This window comes from Pyrgilauda ruficollis, unplaced genomic scaffold (genome assembly GCF_017590135.1).
Source record: "Pyrgilauda ruficollis isolate IOZ18807 unplaced genomic scaffold, ASM1759013v1 scaffold157, whole genome shotgun sequence".
NCBI lineage: Eukaryota > Metazoa > Chordata > Aves > Passeriformes > Passeridae > Pyrgilauda > Pyrgilauda ruficollis.
Window position 1 is genome coordinate 21,743 of NW_024514432.1, and position 24,688 is coordinate 46,430.

The following is a 24,688-nucleotide window of genomic DNA, read 5'->3' on the forward strand; positions in this document are numbered from 1 at the left end:
GTCCAAGCCCTAATTCATCCTTCCGGCCCCAAATCCACCCCCAGCCCCAAATTGCTGTTCAGCTCCAGATCCACTCCCCAATGCACCCTCACAGCCCCAAATCCTTATTGTCCAGCTCCAAATCCACCACCCAGTCCCAAATCTACCCCTAAATCTCCCCCAAAGCCACAAATCCACCCCCCTCAGTCCCAGTTGTGCCCCACCCCATATCCACCCTGTACCCCCAAGTCTATCCCCAAATCCAACCTCCCAGCCCCAAATTCTTTTCCCCAGTCCCAACTCCACCCCAAATTCCCCCCAGCTCCAAATTCAAACAAATTCTCAGACCTAAATCCCCCCTCCTCAGCCCCAAATCCTCATCCTCCAACCCCAAATACACCTTCCAGCCCGAAACCCTCCCCGCCCAGCCCCAAATCGCACCTCCCCCCTGGCATCTCGTCCCTTCCAGCCCCCCGAACATCCCGTGCCCCCCAAAAGCCAGACTCGTGTCGGCAGTAGCGGGTTTTATTCTCCAGTTTCTTCTCCGAGGAGCGGGGCAGGCTCAGAGGGCGCAGCTCCCCTCTCCGTAGCGCCGGCACCTCATCACCTTCAAGTAGGTCTCCACCTTGTGCAGGTCCTTTTTGAAGCACGACAGCAGCCCGTAGTTCTTGACCAGCGCGTCCTCGCCGCGCAGGTGGAGCTCGAATTTCTCGTAGGTGGGTTTGAGCACCTGCGGACCCCTCGGGCTCCGCTCCTCCAGCTCCTGCGGGACAACGGGGACATTCCGGGAGAGGCGGGGCCGGGCAGGGGCGTCTGCCAGGGACAAGCCTCCTGCCGAGCTCTGGGACAGGTCAGGGGGATTCCCCCCCGCTCTTAAATGGGATTTCAGATGTGGTTTTAGGTGTGTGGCAGGACGCGCAGGTGGAGGTGGTGCCGCGGGGTGATGCCACATTGATCGTGCCAGGGACACACACGGGGCTGCGGGGAGGCAGGAGTGTCCTGGGGGCCTTAAAATAAAGGGAAAATCACAGAGAAATACTGCAGCCCCTCCAGCCAAAGGGATGGGGAACTGCACAAATAATTCTGTCTTTCCCCACCTTCCCAAAGCTCTGATCCAGCCCCACATCTCCATCTGGAGATCTGTACTCAGCCACCCCCCCTGCTCTGCTCAGCACCAAAATGGTTTTGGTGAAATAAAAAGTGTCATAAATTGGACATGAATGAATGTCCAAAAATGAATATTTGTGTAATTTCTGTGTGTGGCTCCCCAATGCCCAAACACATATAGAATGCAGAGCAAAATCTGCACTGGTCCTGACTCCTTTGCCTTCTTACTCCAGCACAGAAGCTCTGTGTGTGCTCACAGGGCCTGACTTGCAGAGTTATTTAACTGCTAGAAGATGTAAATAATGGCCCAGACTCATTTCTCACAGCTACAGCTTCAGGGTGATTCTGGCAGATAAACTTATAGAATAAGCATAACTGAAGGGTGTCCTGGCAGATAACGGGTGATTTAATTTAAAACAACAAACCCAAAATTAAGAAGACTTTAAAGGGGCTTTAAAAGAGAGGGAGAGTGACATGGAGAAATGGTTTTAAACTAAAGGAGGGGACATTCAGGTAAAGTCTCAGGAAGGAATTCATCCCTGTGAGGGCGAAGAGTCCCTGGCACAGGGTGCCCAGAGCAGCTGTGGCTGCTCCTGGATCCCTGGCAGTGCCCAAGGCCAGGCTGGACACTGGGGCTGGGAGCAGCCTGGGACAGTGGGAGGTGTCCCTGCCATGGCAGGGGTGGCACTGGATGGGCTTTAAGGTCTCTTCCCACCCAAACCATTCTGGGATTCTTGGACAAGATCTTCCTTGGAGAGAACATCCTTCAGCTCTCAGCTTGGAGTGTTGTGTTAATGGAAGAGGGAAACATCAGAGCAAATCCTTCCCTGCACAAAAACATGCTTGTAAAATGTTGTGAGGCTTCAAACCTTGCAAAATTTGCCTGTTTCAAAGTACTTTGCCTGGAGATACAAGAAACAATGTGCTGCTGTTTGTCCGATGTTGGGAATTCCTTGGTGCTGGGTTTGGAAAGATTTTGGATTGGCATGTTGTGATTCCTGGTGGAATCTGCTCCCTGAGGGGTTGTGGTAACACCTGTCCTATGTTCCTACCCTCCTCAGTGGTGGGACCTGTGCACTGTGGGTCATGATCTTGTTATCTAAAAGGAAGCAAAGGATTCCCTGTGGAATTCAGGGAGATTTCTCAAGGTCTGTGGATCCCTGAAAGTGCCCCGTGCCTGGAAGATCTCTGTTATTCCACAGTCATGCTGGGACTTACCCTCATCAGAGCTTGGATCCCTTCTTCCAGGTCCTTTAGCTTTTCATACACCCTGTCTGAGGTGCCAAAAACTAAGTTGTTTGTGAACACCTTGCTCAGGTACTGCACTGGGGTCAGCCAGGACTGGATGAGAACCAGGGAAAACCGGAGAAGCTCCATGTCCTGAAATTGAGGCAGGAAAGGGTCAAAGCTGAGTAGGTGTGGTGTTTGGTGGAGTGTCCTGCTCCCTCTGGAACAGCCTGGAGTGACCCAGAGAGGGACACTGCTCCTGCAGCTCCAGTTTGCAGGCTGAGGGCACCACACAGCCCCAGGTCCTGTGCAGACAGCAGTGTTCTCATGCTGGAGCTGGGAATATGATTTATAGTGTAACCCAGAAGAGTCTGCAGGGTTTAAACAGCAAAGAAGAGAGAGGAGGGTGAAAACACCAAAGGTCTCACAGGTGGAAACCCTCTGATCTTGCAGTGGAGACTGTACAGACAGGTCTGTGCCTGCCCCAGGTGAGAACTCACCGATTTCTGCTGGGCATCCTCCTTCCCCGTGGGAGCAGGGATGGTTTCTGAGTAGCAGTAGGCTACCTGGGAGTTTTTGTTGGTGTGCCTTTGGTCCTCTGGGATGTAGCTGCGTTCCTGTGGAGACATCCCAGATACACTCAGGTCTGCTGCCCATGGGCTGGAGAAGACCACTGAGAATTCCCAAGCTGTCCTGCACGGTTCCTCTTTGCAAGGAATAAATGGGAGACAGGAGGTGCCTCTGGACAGGGTGGAGAGCTGGGAAACAGGAGTTTGTGTGTTGGCACAACAGCTGCCCTGAAGGTCTCCCTCTCCCTAGGGCAAGGGGTTGCTCTTCAGTAAGGGCCAGTTATGCCCAGGGCAGCAGGTGGCTCAGTGTCACCAGAGGGAACAGGGTGTCACAAGGGTGGCAGACACTGCCCCAGGCAGCCTGCAGGAGGAGGAGGAACAGAACACACCTGGGACAGGTCCTCCCAAGGAGGAGATGATCCCCAAAGACAGCCCATGCCAAAGGGACAGCCTGTGCCAAGGGACAGCCCGTGCCAAAGGGACAGCCTGTGCCAAAGGGACAGCCCATGCCAAAGGGACAGCCTGTGCCAAAGGGACAGCCCATGCCAAAGGGACAGCCTGTGCCAAAGGGACAGCCCATGCCAGCTCTTGGGTAGTAGCAGACACTTGCTGGGTTTAAGCACTCAGACCCTCCCAGGGACAAAGGTGACCAACACAGAGAAATCTTGTGAAATATCTGTGTCACCTCCCAGCTACCCCTGTGCAGGGGCCTGGACACAGGTGGAAATGGCCCCAAGGAGGCATCAGAGAGGTGACAGTGTCCAGGCTGGTGGGACACAACCTGCCCTATCCTGTTACGGTTCCTTCTCCTCCCTGAGAGCTGGCAAAGACACCAGCACCTGGGAATTCTCTGGGAAGTTTTACAGTCCTGGAGCCATCAAGGAAACGCCATGAGGTGCTCTCAGGCCACAGCACTCACAAACTCCTTGTAGGTCTCGGCAGCCAGGAGGTGAAGGTGCTGAGCCCTCAGCACAGCGTTGGCAAACAGGCTGGACAGGGGCACGGCCGGGAAGGTGGCAGCTGCCTGTGGCCACTGCAGTCCCAGGGTGATCACAGCAATGGCCAGAGGAGAGAGCCAGGACCCTGCAAAGTGGAGAGGAAGGTGTTGGGAGTCCTTGGGGACTGTGCTGAGGAGGAGGTGGCACCTGGGAATTCATTCCCAGCCTGTTCTGCCCGTGCTGGATCCATGCTCACCTTCTGTGGTGCCCTGTTGGACACAGGATGGGCTCAGCCCTCCCCAAAATTGAGGGAGACCCTTTCACTGGACCTGCCCTTGGGGCTGGGGCTGCTCCCAGTGAGACCAGCAGCATCTTCCTGGCTGGAATTGTGGTTGCTCCATGAAAACTCAGGGGTGTCCCTGTGGTTTTCCCTGACATACTCATGTTTTCCCCTAGGCCTTGTCCCTGCTCTCACTGGTGGCATCACCTGTGCTGTGACCAGCTGCTTTTGGTTCCTGGGTCACACCTTTAGGATTTGGTAATTTTGGTCAAGCCTAAAGGTTTTCAGCCCATGACATCCAACACAAATGTCCACCTGTGCTCACACAGACCACAAATCTCATCTGAAACAAAGACCCTTAGGAGGAGGAATGCCCTGGAGCTAACAGGACTTGGACATTATTAGACATCATCCTCATCCCTGTCTGAAGTTTGGAATATGAGTTTTATTATCCCTGCCAACATTTATGGTAATGGTAACTATTACAACTGGATTGATCTTGTTCTTTAAGCTCACAACACTCTCCTTGCCCACTTTAGGTGAAAGATTAATTAGTGGATTAGAGTCATACTTCAGGGAAAGGTTTTCTTTTTCATGGATTTAGAAATTGGCATATTTTAATTTAGGAATGGTAAGAGTGTGTGTAGCCCACCACAGAACCACCCCATCATCATTATCTCCTGTCACCCTACACACCCAGCACTGGAAATCCTTTAAAACCGAAATAAAATGTACCTGGAGCCATTTCTGCTGGTGAGTTGCTCAGGTGTGGCTTGGTTGGGAATGTTTCCTTCTTTCACCTGGTGAAGGAAACTGTGGAGCCCCTCTTTATATACCAGGGGGTCTGTTTAAAATGGATCTGTGTGTCCATGATTACAACAACAGCTCTGCACCTTCCCCCTGCATAAATGCATAAGTGTTCACAGTGGTGCTACCTCATCCCAGGCATTTTCACAGATGTGCAGCTTGGGGAGCTTTGTTTGCCTCAGAATGAGACCAGTGCTCCATGATTTCACCATATTCTCCTGTTTATTGCAATTAAAAGTTTCCTCATCACAGCAAGACCCAAATCAGATCATGGTGGGGGTTGTGTTCTCCTGATGCTCCTGCCTGGCTCTGCAGTCTTGGCCCACGGGGCTGACCACCCTGGGACATTTCTGGCTTAAAGCAAGTGGCACCAGGAGAGGTTTAGGTTGGATATTAAGGAAAAGTTCTTCCTGAAAGGGGTGTCTAGCCCTGGCACAGCTGCCCATGGCAGTGGTGGAGTCCCCATCCCTGGAGGGTTTTAAGGCTGTGTGGATGTGGCACTTGGGGACATGGGTTAGTGGTGGCCTTACTGGTGCTGGAGGAATGGTTGGACTGATCTTAGAAACCTTTTCCAGCCTAAAGGATTCATAATTTTGTGATGTTTTCCTCTCTATTGTTTGTGGGGATAGAGCTGGCTGTATGTTGTCAGATGAATCCTATTTCTGCCAAGGAATTTCTGCCAAGGAAATCTTCCAATTTCTCCCAAAATGTCAAAAGTTCAGCAAACACTTTTGCTGAGCTGGTTTGTCACAGGTGTGACAGGGAGCTGTCCTGCCTTGGTACTGGTTTGGATTCCAACCTGCCCACTGCAAATCCAGAGCTCTGGGAGCTTTCTCTGATCCTCAGCTGGACAAGGCTGTGGGAAAACCTGGTCACGAGCATCTTCCTGCTCCTGCCTCAGATGCAAACATGAAATACTGTGGCATTAAGGAGAGGTATGGGGGGGGGGGGGAAAAGAGATAGGAGGGATCAGAAGAGGAGATGGGGAAGGGAATCAGAGAATCATGGAGTAGTTTGGATTGAAAGGGACCTTAAAGCCCATCCAGTGCCATCCCTGCCATGGGCAGGAGCACCTTCCACTGTTCCAGGCTGATCTAAGCCCTATCCAGCCTGGCCTTGAAGAAGAGAGGACACAGCCCACCCATTCCTGCTTTTGAGAAAAACAAGACAGAACCTGGGATGGGCAGCTCCAGGGGGTATTTAAAGGACTTTTACCCCACATAAAGCCCATATTGCCCCAAACCAGACCGGTTTGGCCTTTGTCTGCTGTTCAGGGGTGTCCTGTGTCTGGAGGTGATTTGGCTCACCCAGGTCCCTGTTTGCTGTGTGTGGCTGTGGTTTCCAAGCAGCAGCATCACCCCCGGAGCCGCTGGAGCTGCGGGAGTAGGAAGAGGAGAGCTGCTCGATAAACATGAGGGAGAGCAGGGCTGTTCCGAGAAGCCCCCGGGTGTTGCTGCTGGAAACGCGGTGGTGTCACAGGGAAATGTCAGTCCCGGCAGCAGAGGGAACAGCGGGTCCTGCCGCTATCAGGTGTCCCGTCACCCCACAGCGGCAACATCTGGGCGTGTTTTTATGTTTTCTACTCCAGGTCGTGTTTAAATCCGTCAGGGCTGAGCCGAGCCGCAGCTGCCCGGCCCAGCCCAGCCCTGGATGACGCCGCAGTGTCACTGCAGCTCCCGCGTCCTGCGCAGCTCTGGGTCAGAGCCGTGCTAACCCCCATGGTCCGGCACGGAGGGGCCGCGCTGAGCCGGGCCAGGCTCCCCCAGGCTGGCTTTGTCCCGGCACGGAGGGCTCCCCCAGGCTGGCTTTGTCCCGGCACGGAGGGCTCCCCCAGGCTGGCTTTGTCCCGGCACGGAGGGCTCCCCCAGGCTGGCTTTGTCCCCGGCGCTGTGTCGCAGTAAATGAGGCAGAAGCGGCGCATGACGAGCGCCGGGCCGGGCAGAGCCGCGGTTGCATAATCGGCTCCCAAACCTCAGCCGGGCCGTTTTCTAGCTCTGTAATTCCTGCATTCCCAACCCACAGCATCCCATCTAAAGCAGCGTCACATTCCATGATTTCCACATTCTTTGGAAAAGAAAAAAACCCCTCCATTCTCTTCAGGATGGCTCTGTGTCCACCCACCTTTCCCTGAGCTTTTAAACAAGTGAAACAGCTTTTCCTGAGTGTGCTCCCGGGTCCTGGTGATCCCCAGCCCCAGGAATCCTGACCGAGGAGCTGCTGCTGAGCCACAGCCCAGCTCTGCAGAAGGTTTGGGGTGTGGGGGATTATCTCTCTCAACTCACTGGTCCAATGAGAAATTCCGTGTTAGATTTATGGGGATTATTTACCAGAGCTGGAACTGCTGGGTTGCACTGAACTCCTGTGAAAAGATGAGGCTGAAACCCCTGGTTCAGCTCCCCAGGCAACCCCACCTGTCTGCCTGAGCATCCCGATGGAAAACAGGGATTTCCCCTCCCTACTATTATCTGGAGGAGGTTGTAGCCAGGTGGGGGTCGGTCTCTTCTCCCAAGGACAAGAGGAAACAGCCTCAAGCTGTGCCAGGGGAGGTTTAGATTGGATATTAGGGAAAATTCCTTTACTGAAAGGAGTGTCCAACCCTGGCACAGCTGCCCAGGGCAGTGGTGGAGTCCCCATCCCTAGAAGGATTTAAAAGCTGTGTAGATGTGGCCTTGGCAGTGCTGGGGGACACAATGATCCTAGAGGGCTTTTCCAACCTGTGTGATTCCATGATTCAATGACAGAAATCAGGACAAAATACAGAGCCTGGGCTGTATAGACTGATATATTTATTTACATTAAATGTGTTTTAAACACAGACCACTCTCAATATAGAATGAAATGAACCCCCATCTCCAGGCTCCTTAGAAACTACTCCAAGCATTTCAAATAAACCAACAACACTACAGAAATATTTATTTACTTTTGGCATTTTAAAGGAGGCCAAATCCCATGGCTGAAGGAGCACACGGAGGGCTCCCCCAGGCTGGCTTTGTCCCCGGCGCTGTGTCGCAGTAAATGAGGCAGAAGCGGCGCATGACGAGCGCCGGGCCGGGCAGAGCCGCGGTTGCATAATCGGCTCCCAAACCTCAGCCGGGCCGTTTTCTGGCTCTGTAATTCCTGCATTCCCAACCCACAGCATCCCATCTAAAGCAGCGTCACATTCCATGATTTCCACATTCTTTGGAAAAGAAAAAAACCCCTCCATTCTCTTCAGGATGGCTCTGTGTCCACCCACCTTTCCCTGAGCTTTTAAACAAGTGAAACAGCTTTTCCTGAGTGTGCTCCCGGGTCCTGGTGATCCCCAGCCCCAGGAATCCTGACCGAGGAGCTGCTGCTGAGCCACAGCCCAGCTCTGCAGAAGGTTTGGGGTGTGGGGGATTATCTCTCTCAACTCACTGGTCCAATGAGAAATTCCGTGTTAGATTTATGGGGATTATTTACCAGAGCTGGAACTGCTGGGTTGCACTGAACTCCTGTGAAAAGATGAGGCTGAAACCCCTGGTTCAGCTCCCCAGGCAACCCCACCTGTCTGCCTGAGCATCCCGATGGAAAACAGGGATTTCCCCTCCCTACTATTATCTGGAGGAGGTTGTAGCCAGGTGGGGGTCGGTCTCTTCTCCCAAGGACAAGAGGAAACAGCCTCAAGCTGTGCCAGGGGAGGTTTAGATTGGATATTAGGGAAAATTCCTTTACTGAAAGGAGTGTCCAACCCTGGCACAGCTGCCCAGGGCAGTGGTGGAGTCCCCATCCCTAGAAGGATTTAAAAGCTGTGTAGATGTGGCCTTGGCAGTGCTGGGGGACACAATGATCCTAGAGGGCTTTTCCAACCTGTGTGATTCCATGATTCAATGACAGAAATCAGGACAAAATACAGAGCCTGGGCTGTATAGACTGATATATTTATTTACATTAAATGTGTTTTAAACACAGACCACTCTCAATATAGAATGAAATGAACCCCCATCTCCAGGCTCCTTAGAAACTACTCCAAGCATTTCAAATAAACCAACAACACTACAGAAATATTTATTTACTTTTGGCATTTTAAAGGAGGCCAAATCCCATGGCTGAAGGAGCAGCAGAGCAGGACCGGGGTCACAAAAACTGCTTTTGACACAAGTGGTTCCTCACCAGGTGCAAACAGCATATTTTCTTTATTTTTTTCTGTTATTCTGTTCAGTGACTTGAGTGAGTTGTTTACAGAGATCTGAGGAATCTGGAGCTGGGAAGGCCAGAAAAAACTTCTATCTTCCATTTGGAAACTGAAAACAAGGAATGGAGCGATGAGCTCTGCTAGTCCTAAAATCTTGGCAAACGTGGAAACCAGGAACAACCAGTTCTTTTCTCTCCCTGTGAATGCTCCTTTTTTTAATTAACCAATTTTATAAGTAAAATATGCTTAAATAACTTTTATATATATGTGGCAGAACTAATTTGGGATAGTTTTATTTAACTAGTAAAAATCAATTCCAAAATGCTGGTTTTTGAGCTGTTTAAACTGAATTCCAGTTTTCCACGGAGTTGCTTTAGTGGTAAAGAACCATCCTCTTACTTCTGAAAAGCCTTTTTTCCTTAGAATTTTACCCTTATCTGGCTGTTTTTGGGGTGCAGAGCAGTTGCAGGAGCTGCTTGGAGCCCAAAATGTCATGAAACACCAGGACAGAGAGGCCTGGGGCTCCCTGAGAGGGGACAGTTTGAGCCACAATGTCCTTGTCACCCTCATCCAGCCAAGCCCCCATGCCCACTGTGCCCCCACAGCCCTGGTTTGGGTGCCCAGCTGGCCCTGAGCCCACCACCCTCAGCTGTTGCTGCCATGCCAAGATAATTTAATTACAAACCAAATCTTGAGATGTTTTTTAGCTTCTCCTTCAAGCCCAGATCTAGCTGAGAGTGGAGCTGCTGGTCCTATTCTCCTGCTCTGGATCCTGCTGATTCTTTGTCCCATCCCAAGCTGATGTTCTGGCACTGTTGAGGTCCCCATGGGTAGCCTCACATCTGCTCTTGGTTTTCCATCCCTGCCTGCCCTCTGGGTGAAGTTTGAAGAGGTGAAGTTTGGTTTTCAGCTAAGCTGGACCCAAAAAGCTGCTCATTATTCCTAGGAAATCAGCACCAGGGTTATGGGACGCCCCTGGAATGGGCATGGCAGGATGGAGCAGGATAAGGATTTACCCATTACCTTTATTAGGACTTCAAAAGCAGTTGGAGGTTTGTGTCCCACAATTTACAGTTTTCCCAGATGTTCTGAGGTCACACATGTCCCTCACCATGGGGATGACCTTGTGGCAGGTGCCAGCTCTTGCCTGGGGAGCAGCAAGCAGCAAGCCTTTGCTCTTCCATAGTCTTTGGAGAAAAGGAGGTGCATTTGGGGGATCCTGCACCTCAGACCTCTTCCAGCTGGGCCTGTGGACTCAGCCATGGCTTTGAAGCTGAAGAGTGGCCCAAAATCCGCTTTTCACAACAGCCACGTGGTGTTGTTGGCAGTGTCCTTGCAGTGCCTGGTGCTGTCCTTCCTGGGGTGGTGGGGCTGGAGCAGAGCCCTCATTCCCAGTCTTTCCTTGGCTCTGACCAGGATGGAGCTCAGTGCTGGTGTGGGGCTGCCCGGGCTGTGTGACCAGTTCGCTGCTGGGGGATCACAGGTGGCTCCTAATTTCTACAGAGGCTTTAGGGGTTGGTCAGCAGGGTGGAGACAGTGGGACAGGGCAGCCTCGGGGACACAGCCTGGACTCGTGAGCACCCCAGGGCAGCAGGCTCCCAGCTGGGCTGTGCAGGTGTTGGCAGCCCGGGATCCAGGCAGAGCCGTGCTCCAGGGGATCTGTCCCCACGGGGGTTGGCAGGGTGCTGGCAGGGCCTGGCAGGGGGCACAGGACCCCTCACTCTTCACCTGGGTGCTCCCCCACTGTCCACTTGGCCTTCACGTCCCGGAAAGGAGTGATGTCCTCGTAGGTGGCCATCTGCTCCACCTCCAGCCCCTGCAGCAATGACAAGGAGGGTGCGTGTGGATGCCACGGGACAGAGAGAGAGAAACGGCAAGCGTTTCTCACAGTGGCTTGTGAGAGCTTTTAGGGACTTGTAAGGATGTGATAAATTGTTAGTATAAACAATCTGCAGGTGGTGTTTTTCTACTTTGTCTTTCTGTTCTTCTCAAGGATGGTGTGTGAGAAAGGTGTTTTTGTTAGTTAGCCAATCAAATAGAATGTATCTTATCACTCTATATAAACCACAAGGGTCTCTTGAATAAAGCCTTATTTTACTCTTTCTACAATACTGCCTCTCGCCTGTTCCTGTGTCATTCTTGGTGCAAGAGTGAGAGGGTGGGACATGGCAGGAGGCTCCAGCCACAGCACATCCCTTGGGACACCCGCTGGGGACCCTCCCAGCCTGCTCCCCCCGAGCCTGGGGCAGCTTCTGACAGGGACAGAGGATGGAGATGGTGGATGTTGGATGTTGGACGTGCACTGGGTGCTTCCTGGGGCAGCTCAGCACAGCTGATGTGTAGTTGGGGAGGAAGGGGCCCTGATCCTCCTCCCAAGGAAGGGGCTACAGGGTGACCCCCAGCAGACACCCAGCACAACCCCCTGTGTGAAGGCTCAGGTGGTGTCAGGGAGGTCCTGCTATCATTAATTACCTCATAGGTGTGGTCCTCCTCTGGGCTCTTCTTGTCTTCACCCTATGGAGAGTCACAGGTTGGGGTCAGCACCCGTCAGGATCCCCTGTCCCCGGCCTTGGCCCCCAGGCCAGGTCCCACCACTTCCACAGGCACATCCATGGAGTCCCCACGCAGCATTTGAGATGGGTATGTTCCCATTTCATATATCCACATACCACCCACAACCCCAAACCCATCCCATGGCCAGGACTGGCCTCCCCGGATGCACTGCAGGACTGCTGTGAGTCCAGCTGGGGACATCCCCTCTGCTGGAGGCACTGTCACTTGCCTTGTCTAGGAAGAGGAGGATGGGAATGCTGATGAAGACGACGAGCAGGATGGACTGGATGATGATGATGGCATCCTTCAGCGTGTTCCTGTTCTGGAACTGCTTGATGCTGCTGGTACCTGGGAGCAGCAGCACAGGGAGAGCCCAGGTCACCTCTGAGCCAGGCTGCAGGGGAGGGATGCGCTCACCATGGCCAGAGTGTGTCACCAAGGGGGGATGTGGGGACCAGGGTGACCTGTCCTTTTCATTGGGAGAGACCAGAGCACTGCAGGTGTCCCCAGGGACCCAGCTCGGGGATGGGACACCTTGGGCAGCACCCAGCAGTCACCAGGAGCAGAGAAAATCTGATTTACTAGAGGAACATGTCCCTGTTTTTTGCAGGATGGCTGTGCCAGGGCAGACCAGGGAGGTTGTCCTGCTCCTTGGAGCTGGCAGTGAGGAATGGAACCTCTGTGTGCCATAGAGCACCCACAGCTGGGTCGGAGAGGGCCCCACCAGCACAGGGAGAGGAGAAGGTGTGGGAGCACCATGGGGGGTTCACATGGAGGGGGAAATGGGAGAGGAGGAGAAAATGCATCTCCTGGGGTGCAGGAGGATGGGGAGCTGCCACTCACCCATGACCCGGAGCTCTGTTCCACACGAGTGCAGCTTCTCCTTCTGCACCAGGCCCTTCCTGTCACACACGTAGATCCCGCTGTCCTCAGAGCTGGTCCTGAGGAGGGTGAGGTTGATGGAGCTGTTTGTCCTCTCGATGTGGTAGCTGGCCGTGTTCTGATCTAGCACGGAGAGGTCCTCCCTGTCCTCTGCTGTCTTGTACCACTGCATGACCTGGGGCTCCTGGGAGTAGCAGATGAAGTAGATGGGCATGTTCTTCTTGACGGCCACGTACCGCACGTTCTGGTGCACCGGGGGACACATGCCATCTGCAGGGGACAAAGCTGTCACTGCAGCCACTGCCGTGAGAGCCCCCCAGCACCTCCCAAACAAAGAGCTTCCCGTTTTCATGCTGCTTTTGAGCATCCAGCTTGGTTTTGGTGAATTATCCTCATTCCAGGCTCCCCAGGGAAAGGTCCCAGCCCTGAGGCTCCAAGAGTGTTTGGACAGCGCTGCCAGGAATGCACAGGGTGGGATTGCTGGGGTGCCTGGGCAGGCCAGGAGTGGGACTGGATGATCCTTGGGGGTGCCTTCCAGTCAGGATATTCTGTGATTCTATGAGATCTGAGGCTTTTGGTGGAAGTCTGCATTTAATTGATGCCTCAGGTTTAGCTTTTCTGTTTTTCAGGTTCTGTGCTGCTTTAGTGTGTGGGTCTGGGCTTCACATGAGGGGATGGTGAGCTCTGCACAGAGCAGGGAGACAAAACAATTCCTGCTCCAGCTGGGGACCAAGGACAAATGATCCAAATCTCAGGCCCAAGAGCAGAAACAACGTGGGCTGAAGACAGAAAACAAGAAGGATGGGACTACATAACCTAAAGCTGTAATTGGACAATTAACTCCAGTATGCAAATGGAGCATAGCTTATAGAAGTGTGAGACCCTGACCCTGTAACCTGTAGGGCATTTTGTGACCATTTTGGATTCACCTGGGGTGCAGCCCTGGCTGGGCTCCTGTGCTGCCCAAGGTGGATCTATTGAGGCCTCCTAATGAATAAACCTGTATTCTTCAGCTCTGTCTAGTCTCTGTTCTAGGTCAGCCTGCACAAGGCATGATGATGGAAACTCCAGTTTTCTGTGGGAATGTCTTTGCTCCAGCACTTCTGTCCTCCTCCCACCCCTCTCTGTGCACGTTTAGTTAATCCCAGCTCCAAAATTACAGCCTGTGGAATCCCAGCTGGTTTCTCTTTTACTTCCACATTTTTTGGCCTTTTGCTTTATTTTGTATTTTTTTGGCCATGTTTAGTCCCAGAGTGGTGACTTTAGGAGCCCATTTGGGTTGCAGAGGTCACCCTAAGGGCCCCATGGGTGGGAATGGCCAAGGACAATGGCACAAGTGCTGTGACACAAGCCCAGTGCTGGTCCCAGACTTGGCCATGCAGCAAATGCAGAGGAAAAACCTGTGGGTGCTCAGGAAAGACAAAGAAGGTCTGGCTTTGCAGAGGGAGAAGAAGGAGCAAGATTGGGGATGAGCCATGGGGGATGCCACAGCCTGGGGATGGCCTTTGCAGGGGAAAAGCCCATGGAGGGAAGGACAGCAGCTCTGTGGGACAGGAGGACCCTGGGGACACAGGCAGGGGAAGAGCCCAGCAGGTCTGGGGGTACCTGTGCTGTTCTCGGTGCTGTTCTTCTCTGCTGGGATCCCACCTGCAAGAGAGGAGAAGGGCCTGAGATCGCGGCCAGGAGCCCACCGGGACGTCCCCAGTGGGATGGACGTGCCCTGGCCTTTCCTGCCCACTCCACAGGGGATGGAGCAACAACAGAGCCCTGCTCAGAGGACCAGGGGCAGTGCAGATTTGGGTACAAACCCTTCAATTTCCATTCTGTCTCCTGAAAATTTTCCAGGTTGTTTTCTGGTGGATACCCCAGTGAAATCTGCTCTCTATAATGTCCCCGAGGCTGGTGCCTTTCGGGAAGGTCCCAGGTACTCCCAGCTCTGCATTCCCACTCCCTGAATCAAGCAGAAACCCTTCCCTGCTGGGATTTCCTGGACTCGAACCCTGTGGTGGCCAGGGGTGTTCCCAGATCCTGTGGCCACACAGCCCCCCAGGACAAGGGCTGGTGCTGTGGGACCTGCAGTGCAGGAAGCAGGGGGAGGTGGGGACCCTCCCCAGCACCCACGGGTGCCCTGCCCACAGCTCCAGTGCCTCTGGGCCAGTTCCTCTTGCTGCAGCTGGGCAGGAAGCCCCAGCCCTGTTTACTGCCCCAGGCTCCCCAGGGAAAGGTCCCAGCCCTGAGGCTCCAAGAGTGTTTGGACAGCGCTGCCAGGAATGCACAGGGTGGGATTGCTGGGGTGCCTGGGCAGGCCAGGAGTGGGACTGGATGATCCTTGGGGGTGCCTTCCAGTCAGGATATTCTGTGATTCTATGAGATCTGAGGCTTTTGGTGGAAGTCTGCATTTAATTGATGCCTCAGGTTTAGCTTTTCTGTTTTTCAGGTTCTGTGCTGCTTTAGTGTGTGGGTCTGGGCTTCACATGAGGGGATGGTGAGCTCTGCACAGAGCAGGGAGACAAAACAATTCCTGCTCCAGCTGGGGACCAAGGACAAATGATCCAAATCTCAGGCCCAAGAGCAGAAACAACGTGGGCTGAAGACAGAAAACAAGAAGGATGGGACTACATAACCTAAAGCTGTAATTGGACAATTAACTCCAGTATGCAAATGGAGCATAGCTTATAGAAGTGTGAGACCCTGTAACCTGTGGGGCATTTTGTGACCATTTTGGATTCACCTGGGGTGCAGCCCTGGCTGGGCTCCTGTGCTGCCCAAGGTGGATCTATTGAGGCCTCCTAATGAATAAACCTGTATTCTTCAGCTCTGTCTAGTCTCTGTTCTAGGTCAGCCTGCACAAGGCATGATGATGGAAACTCCAGTTTTCTGTGGGAATGTCTTTGCTCCAGCACTTCTGTCCTCCTCCCACCCCTCTCTGTGCACGTTTAGTTAATCCCAGCTCCAAAATTACAGCCTGTGGAATCCCAGCTGGTTTCTCTTTTACTTCCACATTTTTTGGCCTTTTGCTTTATTTTGTATTTTTTTGGCCATGTTTAGTCCCAGAGTGGTGACTTTAGGAGCCCATTTGGGTTGCAGAGGTCACCCTAAGGGCCCCATGGGTGGGAATGGCCAAGGACAATGGCACAAGTGCTGTGACACAAGCCCAGTGCTGGTCCCAGACTTGGCCATGCAGCAAATGCAGAGGAAAAACCTGTGGGTGCTCAGGAAAGACAAAGAAGGTCTGGCTTTGCAGAGGGAGAAGAAGGAGCAAGATTGGGGATGAGCCATGGGGGATGCCACAGCCTGGGGATGGCCTTTGCAGGGGAAAAGCCCATGGAGGGAAGGACAGCAGCTCTGTGGGACAGGAGGACCCTGGGGACACAGGCAGGGGAAGAGCCCAGCAGGTCTGGGGGTACCTGTGCTGTTCTCGGTGCTGTTCTTCTCTGCTGGGATCCCACCTGCAAGAGAGGAGAAGGGCCTGAGATCGCGGCCAGGAGCCCACCGGGACGTCCCCAGTGGGATGGACGTGCCCTGGCCTTTCCTGCCCACTCCACAGGGGATGGAGCAACAACAGAGCCCTGCTCAGAGGACCAGGGGCAGTGCAGATTTGGGTACAAACCCTTCAATTTCCATTCTGTCTCCTGAAAATTTTCCAGGTTGTTTTCTGGTGGATACCCCAGTGAAATCTGCTCTCTATAATGTCCCCGAGGCTGGTGCCTTTCGGGAAGGTCCCAGGTACTCCCAGCTCTGCATTCCCACTCCCTGAATCAAGCAGAAACCCTTCCCTGCTGGGATTTCCTGGACTCGAACCCTGTGGTGGCCAGGGGTGTTCCCAGATCCTGTGGCCACACAGCCCCCCAGGACAAGGGCTGGTGCTGTGGGACCTGCAGTGCAGGAAGCAGGGGGAGGTGGGGACCCTCCCCAGCACCCACGGGTGCCCTGCCCACAGCTCCAGTGCCTCTGGGCCAGTTCCTCTTGCTGCAGCTGGGCAGGAAGCCCCAGCCCTGTTTACTGCCCCGCTTGAGTGCCCAGTTCCCTCCTCTCGATGGAGATTCACCAAACCCTGTGGAGGAGCTGGCACAGAGGTGGGGCTGCAGCACCTCCCTGCAGGGCAGCTGCAAACCTCCCCATCCCCAGAAGGAGAAGAAGGAACAGAAAAAGAAGAAGAAAGGTTCAGTTCCCCAGCCTGAGCTCTGTGCCACCCGCCTGCAGACTCCCAGCCTGCAGGAACCTCCTGACTTGGGCAGGGGCTCCTCTCATTGCCCCAGAGCCCCTTCCAGGTCCCTGCTGCCTTGTCCACGTTCAGCACCAACACCTCTGCAGGCAAATCCTCCCTTCCTGCCCCATTCCATTTTGTTCCAGGATGAGAGATGCCCTTTGTCCTGGCTGGGCACTGGCTGTGTCCCTGTCAGTGCCACCAGCCAAGGCTTTTCTCCCCAGGTTCTGTTGGTGTTTCTAAAGGAAGACCAGGCTGGTCCCTCACACTCCTCTGAGTCAGGAGTTCCACTGCAGCCACAGGAGGGCTGAACTTCCCCTGTCCTCCCCCGAAATCATCATGAGAGCCAAGTTCAAACCCTGCAGCCTTGAATCCATGCTGGGTTTGTGTGGCCACCAGAGGACCTTTCAAATGCCCTCTGTCCCGTGGGCACACGTTTCCCTCTGAGGATGGGATCTGCTGCAGGTTCTTGTAGCTGTCCCTACGTCAGGCAAGATGAGCTGGATGGGGGCAGGAGCCGTGTCCTGGGTTTGCTGCTGCTTCTCCAAGGGGAACAGCGCAGGGATGTTCACACAGACTCCACAAATCACCCCAAAAGCCTTTTTCCTCCCATTTCTCCTCTGCTCCTCGGCACTGAACCCCACAGAGCAGAGGGCCATAGCCTTGGCAATGTGCCAGCCCCATCCCCAGGCCTCTGAGAGCAATAAATGGTTAATAAACCTCAACGACCCTTCTTTCCTGCCACCTGCAGCCCCAGCCAGGCTGGCTCTGCACCCGCTCAGCAAAGCCACCTGCCTGCCCCAGAATGTGTCCCGTCTGCACACCCCAAGGGAAGGGAAGCAAAACCCAAACCCAAGGCAGGCACTGGGATCCGAGCCCTGTGTGCCCTCCTGGGCTCCCTGGGAGGCTCCCAGCACACAGCAGGACTGACAGAGACCAGCACAAAGCTTAAAATTATTGCACTGAGGCAGAGCAGGGGGAAGCCCTGGAGCAGGGGACAGAGCTCAGGCCGTTGTCCTGGCTCCTTGCTCTGAAGTGCAAACCCCGTTTGGTGCCTACCTGTGAGCAGAGGCAGCAGCCAGAGGGTCACCTGGAGCAGCCAGAGCCTCGTGCCCAGACCAGCCATACTTCAGTGCCCAGGGCAGGAAAACATCCAACCCGTGCTTCTGCAGAAACAGCGGCTGCTCCCACCACCCTGGCCCCAGTACCTAAAAATGGCAAAGCTGCCGCTCTGTGCGCGGCCCCTTTCCTGCTCATGTAAATCCTCCCCGCTGGGGACTTTCCCTCGGGGCTGGTTTTGAATGCGGCGCAGACGCTGGGGAGGCCGTGCCTGTGAGCCCCTGGGCTTCATCCACCCTCCTGTCCCTGGGCATTGTCCCTCTCCGTGTCCCTGGGCATTTTCCCTGTCTGTGTCCCTGGGCATTGTCCATCCTCCTGTCCCCGAGCTTCATCCACCCTCCTGTCCCTGGGCATTGTCCATCTCTGTATCCCTGGGCATTGTCCATCTCTGTATCCCTGGGCACTGTCCACCCTGGTGTCCCCTGCTGGCTCCCTGTGGTGCCAATATTCCCTGGAGGTGGCCAGGACTGGACCTGCAGCAGAGCTGGGGATGAGCCCATCGGGCAAGCAGGAGGTGCCAAACCTGGCTGAGCATGAGATGTGCCCAGGGAGTGGCATTGGTGCTGCCTGGCCACATCTCTGGGGGCACAGGATGGGGGTGACCCCCAGCTCCACAGATCCCCCCAGGGTGTTTGGCCCTCAAGGGGATGGTCAGGGATTGATGGTGGCCTGAAGCCAGGAGCTGCAGCAGGAATGGGGTCAGAATAGGGGATGTTTGTGGGGTTGCTTGTTGTGGGATGCAGTGGAATCGGTCCCTCAGCTCCCATCCCTGCATCCCAGGGAGTCCAGAAACCTAAAATCGTAGAAGCAGATTAAATCACAAAATCATTGTGGTTTGAAAAGACCTTTAGAATCATCAGCTCAGCAGTACCACCATGACCACCACTAACCCATGTCCTCAAGTGCCACTTCCAAGTTTTTTGAGCGCTTCCAGGAAGAAGATGTGTCAAAGATGAGATGGGGAAATGGCCAAAACAAGGAGTCACTTGGGTACCAGCCATGCCCACCCTTCTCCACTTCCAGGATCCTTCTCCATGGGACCTTTGAGACAGCCAGGCCCCAGGGAAGCACAGCGAGGCCCCCAAGGTGAGCTCTGCTGCAGGAGCAGTTTCCCCCAGGCTCTGCCCCCACGGCTGTTGCTCGTTAGCAGCTGTGGGTGAGCACTGAACTGTAACTCCAGTGAAAAACACCTTTGGGTACTTCTACCAGTCCTTTTGGTCCCCAGAGCCTGGTGCCACTGCCCGGGGCCTCCCCAAACCTTCATCTTCTGCAGGCTGGGTGGGGTTTTTGCTGGTTCTGAGCATCTGATGGGTGCTGGGTACCAGCCCCCAGCCTGACTTTACATGCAAAGGGACAGGCAGCAAGAGAAATAAAGTTTTCCAGAGAAAAAGTGGCTCCATGAGGGAGTGATGATGGGAGAGGTGCCTTCTCCTGGTTCTGTACATGGGGCAGTGCTGCCAAGTCCCTGCTGCCATCACCCCTGGGTCTGGATGGAAGAGCAGAGCCTGGCCCTGATATCCCAGTTGTGCAAAGAAAAAGGCATGCCTACATGCTTGGCAGGCACTGGAGGGGTTTTTCTGGGGTTCTGGGGCTGCAGATGGAAGCTGGGGTGCTGGAGGTGCCTGGGGAAGCCCTGGGAGGTAAAACCAGGAGTGGGACATAAACTGAAAAAGTGTTTGCAGTGACAGTGGCCAAATCAGCCCCTGTGCTGCCCGAGGGCTCCTTGGCACCCTTGAAAGGCGCTGAGGGGCTCAGGGCAGACCCCTGTGCTTACAGCAACCCTGACAGGGGGTGTAGGGGAACCTGGTGGCCCCACGGGGAGGGTCCCATGTCCCCATGCCTCTTCCCCTGGGCCACTCTGGCTCCCCGGCTCCCAGAGCAGAGCCCCTGCCAGCAGCTGCACCTTCCCCACCTTCCCCAGCCCTCCCCGTTCAGCGGGTTTGGGTTTCACCGTGCCCAGCACACCTGGCTGGCTCTGCACACCTGCCCGGCCCTGCAGCCCCCGCCTGCTGGCACAGACGGCTCTGCCCGGCTTACGCCAGCCCCGGGACGAGCTGTTCCAGCGGCAGCAGCGGCGAAGCCGAGCCGTGGCCGCGGGGACGTCAGTGGGGCCCGGGCGGCTCCTCCGCACTGACGCAGAACCTCCTTCACCCACCCCTGTCCTCTCCCGGTGATGCTCACCTGCTCCCACCTGGATGCTGGGGTGGGGTTGGAGCCTGTGTGGGGCAACTTGGGGGCTTCAACCTCCTCCAAACCCTCCTCTGTCCTTGGTCGAGCCCACGGCAGCCTCTCCTGTGGCTCCCGACAAGCACCGAGGGCTCCGGGGTATGGCATCAGGAGCAGAGCAGAGGCTCTGGGAGCTGGGCTGGAGGTCCCTGGGGACAGCCCTGGGGGCTCCTGTCCAGGATGGGACCCCCAGGTCCTGCTGAAGTTGGCAGGTGCAAGGCCGAGCACAGGGAGCCAAGGGAAGGGGTGTTCACCCCTCCCAGCACAGGGAAAACATTCCTCCCCCAAGACATCCCAACACACTTGGTACCGTAATACCAGATCATTTACAGTTGTTTATTGTAAGAAAGGTACAAAGAAAAATGGCTTTAGCTCACACAAACCCTGCTCTGGGGCATTTCCCCATCCCCGACGACACAAACGTAGAAGCAGCATCAATTGTGAACCACGGTCCGGGCGGGGACTGCCATGCCAGGGATGCTTCCCACGGAAACGCTGGCCACAGCAGCTCAGGCTCGTGCTGCGGGGAGCATCGGCATGGAAATGAGGGCACAGGGGACAAGCCGAGTGTCCCCTGCTTCTGCCACCTGGCTGGCAGCTCGTGGGTCCAAGCCAAGCTCAGCACCGCTCCTGGCCAGCCTGGCCGTGGGGCATCTGTGATGGCAGCGCCCGAAGCAGCCCGGGAAGAGAACAGAATCATCAGAGTACAAAAAGACAGAGCCTTTGGCTTCAAGAACAGCCTTGTCTGAACTGGAAGAGGTTTTGGTTCATGTTTGTTTTGATCTCAAGAGGGTTTTTTTCCCTTTTGAAGGCAGAAGGTGATTAGAGGTGGACTCCATTTTTTACAAAATCACAGGTTGGTTTGGGTTGGAAGGACCTCAAAGCTCATCCAGTGCCACCCCCTGCCATGGGCAGGGACACCTTCCACTATGCCAGGGTGCTCAAAGCCCTGTCCAACCTGGCCTTGGGCACTTCCAGGGATCCAGGGGCAGCTACAGCTTTGCCCAGGCCATTTTCCTTGATTTACTTTCCTTTTGCTCACCTGTGTGAAGAACAGCAAATCCTGTTTTCCCCTGGGAAAACGCTCCTCTGCCTGGATGTTTCCTGGTGAGGACCTGCCTGGCCCACCCAGAATGTGCCACCAGGGCCTCTCTGCAGCCCCAGCCTAGGGAAGGATGCTCTGCCTGAGGATTTTGGGATTCACACCCCAATGGGATTGTTTATTCCATGCAGCCACCTGAGGCTTGGGTGGGATTTAGGGCACCCCTAATGCAGTGCATGGAAAGGATCGTTCAAACATCTGCTCTGATCCCTGGGGGTGCATCTCATTAATTAACACTAACGAAGAGGACATTTGGAATGCCAACCAAGAGCACTCCAGTGGGATGGTTCCTCTTGCAACAGGGCTAGAAAAAAAAACCCTGGAGAGTTTTGTCCCGGGGACCAGGGATTCTTGGAGGATGTTTTCCAAATCCTACCTTTGCCCATTGCTTTCCTGCCACAAAACCTGGATGGAAATGGGAAAAGGGAGTAAAACCTGACTATAAATAGTGTTTGCATTCGTCCTACAAAGACCTGAATGATTTCTGCTTTCAATGCATATTCAGAGACCTTGAAAACCTGATATTTAACCCTGAGAACAAATCTGCAGATGCTTTGCTTTGGCTTTGCAAACCAATTCTTAAGACATAATTGCACTTTCTCTTGTATGTAACAAAAAATGATCATCAAGCTTATTCAGAGGTTCAAAAGAAAGGTGCTACTTTAAGACTTCGGAGATTTTTGTTCACAAAACCTTCTGTTTTCCGTAATTATTCTTAATATTATTTCACTTGGCTCATCTTAACTGGTTGCTTGGCTGCACTCTGGAAGAATAAAATACAGGAAAATCTCTTAATTGTGAAATAACATTAATAAATAATTACTTTAAGTGAAAGGACAACCATACTCTTCTGTTCACGCCTGAAAACCATCGTTACCATGATGAGATTATTTCAAAACTAACTTGTTTCTCTTTCACCGACAACAGATTTCACATTTGAGTTCTCATAAGAAAAAGAATTTAACTCTTTGCAAGTGCAGTGGGCTGTAAAACCCAGGATCAGGAGGAGATCCTGCTTTGAAATTCAAGGTGGTTGCTTGAAATGTCTGAAATTAGCTCAATATCTAAGATCTAGAGATCTGTGCATGGAAGAGCTTTGAACAGGAGATACAAATGAAGTCTCTTCAGGCTGGGCCAGTGGTGGAATCTCCTCGTGTTACACCAGCGACTCTTTCACCACGTGTTCCTTACCCCAAGCCCGTGCTTCCTCAGGAGCATCCTGGGGCGTCTCTGAGCTGGGAATGGGCTCGAGGCCCAGGGCAGGGGCTGTGTCCACATCTGTCCCAGTGTTCCCATAGATCTCCTGCATTTTGGTGGCGATCAGCCCTTCCTTCTCGGGCGCGTCCTCGCCCAGCGCGTCCTGGCTGTGCCTGTACATGTAGGACGCCTGCTTCACCGAGCGCCTCAGGAGGTACCTCCGAAAAGCCCTCTGGATCTTGGTGGCACACACCTCCTCGTGCTTCCTCTTCAGGGTGGTAGTGATGGGTTCATAGGAAACCTTCGAGGGGTTGGCAGCCATGAACTTCTCCTCCATGGTGGCCTTCAGGGCATCCATCTCTCCCGAGTCTCCCAGCACTTCCTTAGTCAGAGCAAAGAGGATGTCTAGGCAGTGGATTTTGTCCCCAGCAACCATTGGTAGATCCATGGTGATGAGTTTGATCTTGTTGGGTTTGGGAACTCTGAGTGGCTCCTGCAAGGTGTCCACAAAGTCAGACAAGGTGCTGTAGGCGATGAACTGGGTGGCATCTGGGTCGAACTTCTCCCAAGTTTCATAAAACATTTCAAAATCATCTTCACAGAGGGGCTCGCTGCTCTCCTCTGTGGCCACGCTGAAGTTCTCCAGGATGATGGCGATGTACATGTTCACCACGATGAGGAAGGAGATGATGATGTAGCTGCAGAAGAAGAAGATGCCGATGGCAGGGTTCCCACAGTCTCCTTTCACTGAACTCCCGGGGTTCTCCAGCTCAGGGTCGCAGTCCGGGGGGCCGCTGTTGAGGATGGGGTTGAGGAGCCCATCCCACCCCGCTGACGTGGTGATCTGAAAGAGGCAGATCATGCTGTTCCCGAAGGTTTCGAAGTTGAAGATGTCATCGATCCCCGACTCCTTCTTGACGTAGGCGAAGTTGGACATGCCGAAGATGGAGTAGATGAACATGACGAGGAAGAGCAGGAGGCCGATGTTGAACAGGGCGGGCAGGGACATCATCAGGGCAAAGAGGAGCGTCCGGATGCCTTTGGCTCCTCGGATCAGCCGCAGCACGCGGCCGATCCTCGCCAGCCGGATGACCCTGAAGAGCGTGGGGGACACAAAGTACTTCTCGATGATGTCTGAGAGGACGATACCTGTGGAGGGATGAAGGGCAGATGAGTTTGCTGTGCCACCAGTGGGAGGTGAAGGGGAGCTGTTCGGCTCCACCTGGGCAGACACAGTGAGGTGAGGCCACCCCAATGGCTGCTCCAGTGACAGGGAAAACATTAAAAAGTAACCTCTGAGCACAGACCCAAGGGTTAAACTCTGTCTGCTCTGTTTCAGAGAAAGAGAACACCAAGGGTAATAACACCAAGGAGTGTGGCAGCAGCTCTCTGGCCACAGAGAGAAACACAACTTTCCCAGGCATCGCTGTGGGAAAAGGCTGTGAGAAGATCAGAGAAAAGAATAAGAAACTATTCTTATCTTAACTTGCTGCACCTGGTATTGTGATCATGTGGAGTGTCTCCATAAGATTTGTTTACCAAAGGGTGGTTTCTTAACTAGCCAATGGTGATGGTGTTTGAATTAGAGGACCAATTAAGTCCAATTGTATTGTAACTATCTATAAGAACAATAAGTTTTTTAATAAAGATTAATGAACCTTCTGTGAATAATGAAGTCTATACTAATTATTACCTGGCTGGGGGCCCATTACAACAATACAGGAGGAGCAGAGATCCCCAGCCCCTCACGCAGCCTGGAGTGGCCTCCCATCTGTCATGTCCCAGGGTCCTGCTGGCTTCCCCCTGCTCAAAGGATGGGTGCAGGCGGGGTCCAGTACGACCCGGTGGGTGTGGATTGGTGAGACCACTTCCACTCTTCATTGTCCTGTGGGATCCCTGAGGGACTGGTGGGAGCAGCAGGACTCACCTAGGATGGAGAGGATAACCACCACGAAGTCAAAGATGTTCCAGCCCACAGTGAAGAAGTAGTGGCGCAGGGCAAACATCTTGAGCACACACTCTCCAGTGAAGATGACGATGAAGACCAGATTTATCTTGTAGAGGACAGAGGTTTTGAGCTCGCTCTGGTCATCTGTTTCCACCATCATGGTCACCATGTTCAGGCAAATCAGGATCATAATGGTGATGTCAAACACTTGCTTGGTAACAAAGTCAAACACCTTCCCTTGGAATTTGTTCTGCAGTGAGGGACACAAAGGCCATGATGGAGCACCAGAGAAGAGGTGGGAACACAGAACAGATGCAGCAAAACAAAAAACACAACAGAAAGAGAAGAAGGAACCATATTTACAAGTGTGGAAAACCTCAGGGCTGTGGCCAAC

At 53.9% G+C, this 24,688-nt stretch overlaps 3 protein-coding genes across 3 annotated transcripts in view; all 3 read right to left on the reverse strand.

Annotated features, from left to right (window-relative positions):
• Positions 1–490: 490 nt before the first annotated feature.
• LOC121350506 (somatotropin) lies at positions 491–4,870 on the reverse strand. Its single transcript, XM_041461884.1, has 5 exons — positions 4,836–4,870; positions 3,802–3,965; positions 2,814–2,930; positions 2,305–2,466; positions 491–742 (listed from the first exon to the last, which is right to left on the reverse strand). Exons 1-5 carry the CDS (start codon positions 4,843–4,845, stop codon positions 542–544), a joined length of 654 nt encoding a protein of 217 aa, XP_041317818.1. The 5' UTR covers positions 4,846–4,870; the 3' UTR covers positions 491–541.
• Positions 4,871–8,859: 3,989 nt separating this feature from the next.
• On the reverse strand, positions 8,860–17,890 carry CD79B (CD79b molecule). The gene is made up of 6 exons (XM_041461887.1): positions 17,762–17,890; positions 15,903–15,944; positions 12,457–12,765; positions 11,843–11,961; positions 11,533–11,574; positions 8,860–10,876 (listed from the first exon to the last, which is right to left on the reverse strand). The coding sequence occupies exons 1-6, from the start codon at positions 17,826–17,828 to the stop codon at positions 10,778–10,780; spliced, it is 678 nt and encodes a 225-aa protein (XP_041317821.1). The 5' UTR covers positions 17,829–17,890; the 3' UTR covers positions 8,860–10,777.
• A 2,479-nt stretch (positions 17,891–20,369) lies between these two features.
• Positions 20,370–24,688, reverse strand: part of SCN4A (sodium voltage-gated channel alpha subunit 4) — a 45,991-nt gene continuing 41,672 nt past the window's right edge. The window contains exons 25-26 of the mRNA XM_041461879.1: positions 24,274–24,544; positions 20,370–23,495 (exon numbers count right to left, since the gene is read on the reverse strand). Of these exons, the coding sequence (XP_041317813.1) occupies positions 22,306–23,495; positions 24,274–24,544 (1,461 nt within the window). The 3' untranslated portion in view covers positions 20,370–22,305. The remainder of the gene's footprint in view (positions 23,496–24,273; positions 24,545–24,688) is intronic.

Excerpts from the sequence above, each read along its gene's own strand:
- CD79B (XM_041461887.1), bottom strand. The coding sequence starts at position 17,828 with ATGGCTGGTCTGGGCACGAGGCTCTGGCTGCTCCAGGTGACCCTCTGG. Across the intron at positions 15,945-17,761 it reads GCTGCTGCCTCTGCTCACAG|GTGGGATCCCAGCAGAGAAG; the intron begins GTAGGCACCAAA and ends CCTCTCTTGCAG. Across the intron at positions 11,962-12,456 it reads AACAGAGCTCCGGGTCATGG|GTACCAGCAGCATCAAGCAG; the intron begins GTGAGTGGCAGC and ends TGCTGCTCCCAG.
- LOC121350506 (XM_041461884.1), bottom strand. Across the intron at positions 2,931-3,801 it reads CCGAGACCTACAAGGAGTTT|GAACGCAGCTACATCCCAGA; the intron begins GTGAGTGCTGTG and ends ATGTCTCCACAG. Across the intron at positions 743-2,304 it reads GGATCCAAGCTCTGATGAGG|GAGCTGGAGGAGCGGAGCCC; the intron begins GTAAGTCCCAGC and ends GTTGTCCCGCAG.